The following is an 8,458-nucleotide window of genomic DNA, read 5'->3' on the forward strand; positions in this document are numbered from 1 at the left end:
CAAAAGGGAGATGTGTATTGAGGGCACACTCTAGTCAAGAGGAGAGAATATGGGCCTGGCGTGGTGACTCATGCCTATAATCCTAGCACTCTGGGAGGCCGAGGCGGGAGGATCATTCAAGGTCAGGAGTTTGAGACCAGCCTGAGCAACAGTGGGACCCCCGTCTCTAGTAAAAATAGAAAGAAATTATCTGGCCAACTAAAAATATATAGAGAAAAAATTAGCCGGGCATGGTGGCGCATGCCTGTAGTCCCAGCTACTCGGGAGGCTGAGGCAGGAGGATCGCTTAAGCCCAGGGGTTTGAGGTTGCTGTGAGCTAGGCTGATGCCACGGCACTCTAGCCTGGGCAACAGAGTGAGACTCTGTCTCGGAAAAAAAAAAAAAGAAGTCAAGAGGAGAGAATATGAAAGTTCAATGAGGAAGGGATAGAAATGGGTCAAAGGGCAAAGGTTAAGGGAGGGGATGTGAGGGCCATCACACTCTGTGTGGGCATGTTCAACATCCATCCTCCCAACCCTGCCCTCTACCCGCATATTCCGCCTCTAACCAGCCCTACCTTCTGTACCCAGGAGAGCTCTCAGGAGGGGAATTTAATATGAAAGGTCAGAAAAGCTCAGCGCATATTCCGTTACAGGAGAACATGGAGTCCCTGGAACCGCCTGAGCTGGGGAGAGCAAGGCGAGAACAGGCACAGCAGCATGTCCCAGAGCTCTCACGTGCTCAGGGCTCTTATGGCCCTGTCCTTTGACCCTAGGCAAGATAAGTCCCAGAACCTACTGAGGCCTCCAATGAGGACCCGACCTCAAAGACCACCAGGGCCAGAACTCTTACCTAAATGATGTCTAAGAGAAAGGGGTAGTGTCAACAGGGAGATAAAGCAGACAACTGTGCAGAGGACCTGGAAACCAGAATGAGGCTTAGCTCACCTTGCTTTCCAGAAAGACAGCACATGTGCCAATTTGCTTTCCCAGGAGGAGTGCATGAGAATGTCTCAGTCCTGTACCTATGCCAGCACTATGTCATATATTTAATATTATTTCTACTGATTGGGTAGGTAAAATACGATGGCACATTGGTTTTATTTATATTACATTCAGTAGAAAGGAAAAAATTTTCAAGTCTTTAACAACCATTTATTTATTTATTTATTTATTTTTTATTTATTTATTTTTTTTTTTTTGAGACAGAGTGTCGCTTTGTTGCCCTGGCTAGAATGAGTGCCGTGGCGTCAGCCTAGCTCACAGCAACCTCAAACTCCTGGGCTTAAGCAATCCTACTGCCTCAGCCTCCCGAGTAGCTGGGATTACAGACATGCGCCACCATGCCCGGCTAATTTTTTCTATATAGATTTTTAGTTGGCCATATAATTTCTTTCTATTTTTGGTAGAGACGGGGTCTCGCTCTTGCTCAGGCTGGTCTTGAACTCCTGACCTCAAGCGATCCACCCGCCTCGGCCTCCCAGAGTGCTAGGATTACAGGCATGAGCCACCGCGCCCGGCCTTTAACAACCATTTATATCTTCTTTGGTTAATTTTTTGTTTGTGCCTCTTGTTTATTTTTCTGTAGGGTACGTTCATTTTTTTCTGATTACACTGATAGACCTCTTTTGATATTAAATATATCAACTCTTTATAGATTGGGAAAAAATTTTAATTGTGTACTTTAATTGTGTACAGAGCACAGTGCTCTGATTTAGTCAAAATTAATATAATAATAACAATAGCTACCATTTAATCCTCAAAACAATCCTGTGGGGTCAAGTTTATTCAGCAGCATTCCACTATTATCTTTCTGTATGGTTATGAGCAAGTTTGCTTTTTTCTTGTCAAATAAAAATGAGTGGTTAGGATGGGCACAGTGGCTCACTCCTGCAATCCTAGCACTCTGGGAGGCTGAGGCAGGAGGATCACTTGAGGTCAAGAGTTCAAGACCAGCCTGAGCAAGAGTGAGTCCCTTGTCTCTACTAAAAATACAGACAGTGCCAGTAGTCCCAGCTACTCGGGAGGCTGAGGCAGGAGGATCACTTGAGCCCAAGAGTTTAAGGTTGCTGTGAGCTAGGCTGACGCCACAGCACTCTACTCAGGGCAACAGGGTGAGACTCTGTCTCAAAAATAAAATAAAATAAAATAAAATAAGTGAGTGGCTAAAAGTATGGCCTATGGAATTAGACTGTCCTTGCTTCCTACTGGAAGACGAGCACTCCACGTCCTGCACTTTTTCCATGTGTGATCTTGTATGTTGCCTAACATCTTTGTATTTCTGTTTCTTTATCACTAAAGCAGGAATAATAATATCTACTTCATGGGGGGGGGTTGAGAACAAAAAGAGAATATGTATATCTTAGGCTAGTTCCTGGCACATCATAAAATCTCAATTTTTGTTATTGCTATTGTTGCTATTATCGATAAATATCCTTGTGATGATTGTTGTATATGATTTTGAAAAAATTTAGCATACTTCGCAAATGTGAAGGATTAAGGACTTAAAACAGGCATTTTATCCCAAACCTGCCAGTTATCTGGAGGAAAAAGGATGCATTTCACATGTGTGATGCCTCTTTCAACTTGTCAGCCACTGTTTTGGAAACATGAGCGCCTTTCAGTGCCTTGTGTTTGTTCATAGATGTATCCTATGGCTTGGAACTTTCAGGCTAAAGAGACTGCCTTGCTAGTTCTGGGAGACTGTGGCAAGTAGAGGCTCCTTGAGTTAAACTGAATTATTTTGCCTCGGTGCTGTCTTCAAAAGCTCTGAATGCACAGGCAGCAACATTTTTTCCCTCATTAGGACTAGAATGGTCTATGACTGAAAGAAAGATTTTATTTCATTTAATGTAGTGGTGTTCAAACTTTGGAGCACATCAGCAAACCTAGCACACTTGTAAAAGACCCCTCTGCTATAGTCCTATCTCTGGTCTGTAGAACCCAAACTTCTGGGATTAGGGTTCAGGGATTTGTATTTAATAACAGCTCCTGAAGTTATTATATTTGTTAGGGTAAGGCTAAGCTCATGGGATACAATTTCAGAGTATAGTAGGTTAAAAAATATAAATATTTCTTTTTCTTCCATGTAACAGTCTCAAAGCGAGCAGTCCAGGTTAGCAAAATAACTGCTTAACAGTTATTCGGGGATGTGGCTCCCTTCCATTTTGCTGTTCCCAGGCCATTCTTGGGACATGATCATCATTTCACCATTTTCATGATTAAAGTTGGGGAACACTCATGTCCACTTTGGGGATCTAGCTGTTGAGAAGAAAAAAAAAGCACAGAGGAGTCCAGTCCAATGTCATAAGACCTGAACTTGGATGTGGCACCTGTCACCCTGATCAGAGAGCCCAGGAAAGGAAGTCTGGCTGGGCACTCTGTACCTCACTGAACTTCTGTCCCTTTGAGAGCACGGAGGGTTTATTTGGGTGAACAGCCTGAAGACTTTGCCACAGGGATCCTGACGCATACCTAAGTCTGAGAACGCAGATCTAATCCAACTGTTTCCTTGTGTAGATGAGGAAACTGAATCCCAGTGAGGACAAATGACTTTTGGAGAGCATGGGGAGGCCTGCTTCACAGAATATATGAGAATTTATCTGTGATGTTACAATGGATCTCTTTCTTTCAGGATCATTTTGGGCACTTGAAGCCAGGGATTTGCTTTCACTTTAGGATTGCTGCTTAAAAGAAATTTAGTACCCATTATGTTGGGAAAATAGAGGGAATGGTTAGACACAAGAGGAGTACTTCTCTTACGCTAAATAACCCCTCTCAACATCTCTTTCACAAACCTATGATTCCATTCTCAACTTCCTTTCCCTACCTGACTCTCCCTTCCATGGCCCTTTTACAATTGGATTTGTCCCCTTTGTCACTTCATTTCATGCCCTCAAATTTTTCCTTTCAGGTACAGGGATATAACATACATCACCTCTCACTTATTTTTCTAACAATTGTAAAAGACATTTGTTGCACCATTGCTAGTCAGATGAGTTTGTGTGATCGAGTGGGCTGAGATAACAGAATGAGAAAGGAGAAAGGAAGCATTGAGATAAGCCTACCCCAGGAGTGAAGACAAGTTGCAGCAAATTCTGTGGATGCTGAAGAGGGTAGCCCCAAAATGACAGAGACACTTGCTGGAGACAGGTTAGGTAAGATGAGAATGGAGCGTTGGGGGCCTTGAAAGTCAGCCTGAGAAAAAAGGAGCCCTCTATGGTTTGGGAGCAGAAAAGAGACATTATAAAAACTTAGTATTTTAACATGTGAAATCCCCTGCCCAACGTCCTTATGAGGGACCTTAGGATGCACATGATGTCAAAGAGGTGACAGCCTTCAAGGGTGAGAAGTGCTAGCTCTGAGGGGCACTAACAGTTCGTGACACCTCCACATTTGGCATCCTTTAGACCTCCTAGTATGGATCCTGGATGCCATAGACCCTGGGAAATCAGGGCTCCAAAGGGCTGGGACCCAGAGCTCCTGCTTCTTTCAGAGAAGTGGAAAGTTTTGGTCTTAACTAAGCCTCTTCAAAGGGCACTCCTGGTCTAGAAAGAGGTATCTATTCTGAGTATTTTCTCCTCTCTTTTGGTGAGCGAGAAAATCAGTACTTAATTCCAAACTAGGCAGGGTTTGCTTCTTCTTACACATTATAAAAAATCTCTCCGAGCACTTAAATAGTTATTGTCTCTGGGGCTGACATGCCCCTCAACCAGAACCGGAAATCCTACTATAGGAAAGAAGTTGCTCAAATCTGAACTAAATTTGAACCCAGAGGAGACTGCTTAAACCATTCTACTGTGGATGGAACCCACCCTTCCATTTGGTGAGTGGGTGGTAGCATCAGAGTTGCCACATGAAACTATCCCTGGGGTAGAACTTGAGCACATCCCCTTCCTGGGTCCTGGGTTTTCCTCCTACAGAGATGAGACCTTTGGGACCCAGGTATTTTCCTCCATCAATCACTCTCTCCTCTGGCTGCCAAGTGAAAATCGAGTGCTAATTACATACTTGTTGGCAAAATCCACAGTGATTATTTATTTAAGCTGCCAGCACACTGACAAGGAAAACCCAGCTAAAAGGTACTAAAATGTTCCTGTAATGCTGCATATTGGTTGATTGTCCGAGTTTTGCAGTTCCAATATAATGAGAATCTTGCACCAAATATGATCAATGCTGGGGAAACTAACACATAAAGAGTTATGTACAATAAGAAAAATGTTCCTGTGACACACATTCATTTACATGCATTTATTTAAAATTAGAACATTAAGAAAGAGTGGCTTCAGGAGGGAAGGAAGATGAATAGAGGGAACAGATCATGTAGGCACAAATCAATAAACAAGATGACTGCTCATACTTTATGCAGAATGTTGAACCATGAAGACTTCCAAATAAATAATTGATAGTGGAAAAGTTGACTAAAATATCAGAAAAACATTCATGCTGAAAACCAATCCTGCCTGGTACTTGGCATAGACTTCTTATTCTTATCTTTCTGCCTTATCTATTTCTCCATGGCTTGCCATTCCTCTCCATAGCCCCAGGGTATCAAGACTTTGCTTGAGAAAAAAGTTGCAATAAGAGCTGTATTTCTTATCTTACCATCAACCTGTAAGATGGGGATGAGGGTGGAGGAATGGAGACTGCATAAGGCTGGAGCTGTGGACACTGAGAACACCTGCTAAGCCAAAAGATCTTTTTCCTCTGGCAACTGCTAAAGGACAGGCAGACTCCTTGTGTGGGTGAGTGCTCATGCGTGTGTGCACACATCAATGTGCACACTTCTTTGAAGGGAAGCAATGATACTAGTATTTCTCTCACTCATTTATTATTTTTCTGAATAGCCTCACTGGCAGTACAATTAACTCTTAATTATTCATACTGGTTTGGGGCCTTCTCTCCTTAATTTTGCCCAGTTAAGTGGACTCAGCCTCTTGGCTTTATAGTACAGCTAGGGTGGAATTCAATTTGGCTCAGAAGAAAAGTGTGTGTGTGTGTGTGTGTGTGAGAGAGAGAGAGAGAGAGAGAGAGAAAGAGAGAGAGAGAGAATCTGTACTCCAGGATCAGTTATAAATTTTAATTGAATTATTCACAATTTTGGATATTCAGTCTTTCAGTTAGTAAATAAGCAAGAATTTACTATAGTGCTAAAGGGTAGATCTGAATAATGGAAGGAAAGGAAAAAAATGAACATGAATATGTCCTTCTTTAGTTAGACCCCAGTCTCAAAGCTCTGTAGGATTTACAACTTAGAGCCACTAACCAACCAGCTCATTAGAGAATGACCTGTCAGCACTGTCAACATTTTCTTTAATGAAGTAACACCGTGGTATTGGCATCTGGGGAGTTGTTTGCCTGTGGTGAGCTGGCACATAGTATTCTCCAGTTCTGGACTCTCACAGCAGCATATGCCACGATTGTGTCCAAACTTGCAGCTTGGGGCCTTGTGGACCCCATGGATCACTTCCAAAGAGCCATGGATGAAGTTACTGCTCAACTTGCATGACCCATTAACTTCTGAAACTTTTCTCCAAACTGTCATGTCATTGCAACACTCTTTGCCATCACCTGAACTGTTTCCCTTGGGGACACTATAATGTAATCTTCTGAATGTCAATGATGGGAAAGATATAATATCCTTGGATGTGCTGAGGCTGGTATTTTTATCTAACAGGGTGAAGTTCATTAATATCTCAATGATCTGTTTTTCTTGGTCACTTTTTGCCATGTCATGTTGCATCTCTTCCTCTGTAAATTCTTCTTTAATTATCTCCGTTATGCTTTCTGAAACTCCTGCAAGCACCAACCCCAGGCTGAGTAGCAGAAGAGAGAAGGTTTCCATCTCAGATCTGGTGTAATCCCTTCTGCAGTAGAGATAAAAATAGGGAGCGGGGAGAAGGGAACAGGTAAATTCGCACCTAACGGGTACAGTGCATACTAGGTGGGAATAACTTTGACTCAAATGATACAAATGCAATTTATGTAACCAAAACGTTTGTATCCCCATAATATTCTTAAATAAAAAAAGTAAATAAATAAAATTAAAAAGAATAAAAGATTATAAATGAGAAGATTAAGATTGGTCTCTTTTCTTTTCTTTTCTTTTTTTTTGGGGGGGACAGAGTGTCGCTTTGTTGCCCTGGCTAGAGTGAGTGCCGTGGCGTCAGCCTAGCTCACAGCAACCTCAAACTCCTGGGCTTAAGCAATCCTACTGCCTCAGCCTCCCAAGTAGCTGGGACTACAGGCATGTGCCACCATGCCCGGCTAATTTTTTCTCTATATATTTTAGTTGGCCAGATAATTTCTTTCTATTTTTTTAGTAGAGACGGGGTCTCGCTCTTGCTCAGGCTGGTCTCGAACTCCTGACCTCGAGCGATCCACCCACCTTGGCCTCCGAGAGTGCTAGGATTACAGGCATGAGCCACCTCTCCCGGCCTGGTCTCTTTTCCTTATGACAGTTATTCCCAGGAGTGAACCCTACATGTAAGTTGAGACATCTACATTAGTAGTTGTCTTAACATGTAAGTTAAGACATCAGACATTCTATCTGTTAATGGAACTATGATCGGATGAAAACACAATCAGCTGTGGAGTCTGAAGACCCAGGTTCAAGTCCTTGCTTCTCCACTTACAATTTATCTCGTTTAACCTCAGTTTCCGAATGTGAAAAAAAAAAAAAAGAAAATGTAAGAATTATCTAAGGTTTATGTAAAAATATATTTAAAGTGCTAGAACATTTTCCCTTTGTTAATAATCTCGTTGGTAGGTTCTACAATCTCCATGGTGTTTCACAATTCTCACCCAACACATTCCTCACCATTGTGATATCTCCTACAGCCTCACATAGTACCTGGCACATGGTAGCCACTTAAAAGCACAAAACACACAGTCATTTCCCCATCTCTCATTTCTTTCCCCACCCATTCTCAGTCATGGGATTCTGGTCTTTACCGGTTCCTTTGGCAAGTTGATCCTGTAGAGAAAGATTCCAGCTTGTTGCAGGGCTAGAAGAGAAATTATGTTTGTTTCCTGGGAGTTTCTGTTATTGAGTCTAACTGAGGGAAGGAGGGGCAAGAAGGAGGTAGATAGAATTGTCTGAGATTGGCGGAGGAGACAATGTGGAACCAAGGACGCTCAGGGGGAACTGAACACAGTGTCCACCTGGCAGTCAGAATCCCAACGACCCAGGCAGGCAGCACCACTGTTATCTTCCATGAAATCTCCCCTGTCTATTAATACTTTAACCCAGAGTGATTACTTTTCTTTTCTGAAACCCGATAGCGCAGATTATGTTGCACTTCATTTTATATGATCTTTTTCATTTTTCTAGTTAGTTGATACATGTTAAACTTTTCCCCTTCTTATTAAGGCTGAAGACTCCTTGAGCCTGGAACACAGTTTCTGATTATTTTTATTCTGTACGGCATCAAATACTGAACTGTACACAGACTAGTTTTTCCACAATATTTGTAAACAAC

At 42.4% G+C, this 8,458-nt stretch overlaps 1 protein-coding gene across 1 annotated transcript; it reads right to left on the minus strand.

Annotated features, from left to right (window-relative positions):
* Positions 1-6,222: 6,222 nt before the first annotated feature.
* LOC138377834 (probable ribonuclease 11) lies at positions 6,223-6,822 on the minus strand. Its single transcript, XM_069462877.1, has one exon. The coding sequence runs from the start codon at positions 6,820-6,822 to the stop codon at positions 6,223-6,225; it is 600 nt and encodes a 199-aa protein (XP_069318978.1).
* Between the last annotated feature and the right edge of the window lie 1,636 nt (positions 6,823-8,458).

The sequence above is a fragment of the Eulemur rufifrons genome, chromosome 2 (genome assembly GCF_041146395.1).
Source record: "Eulemur rufifrons isolate Redbay chromosome 2, OSU_ERuf_1, whole genome shotgun sequence".
NCBI classification, from domain to species: Eukaryota; Metazoa; Chordata; class Mammalia; order Primates; family Lemuridae; genus Eulemur; species Eulemur rufifrons.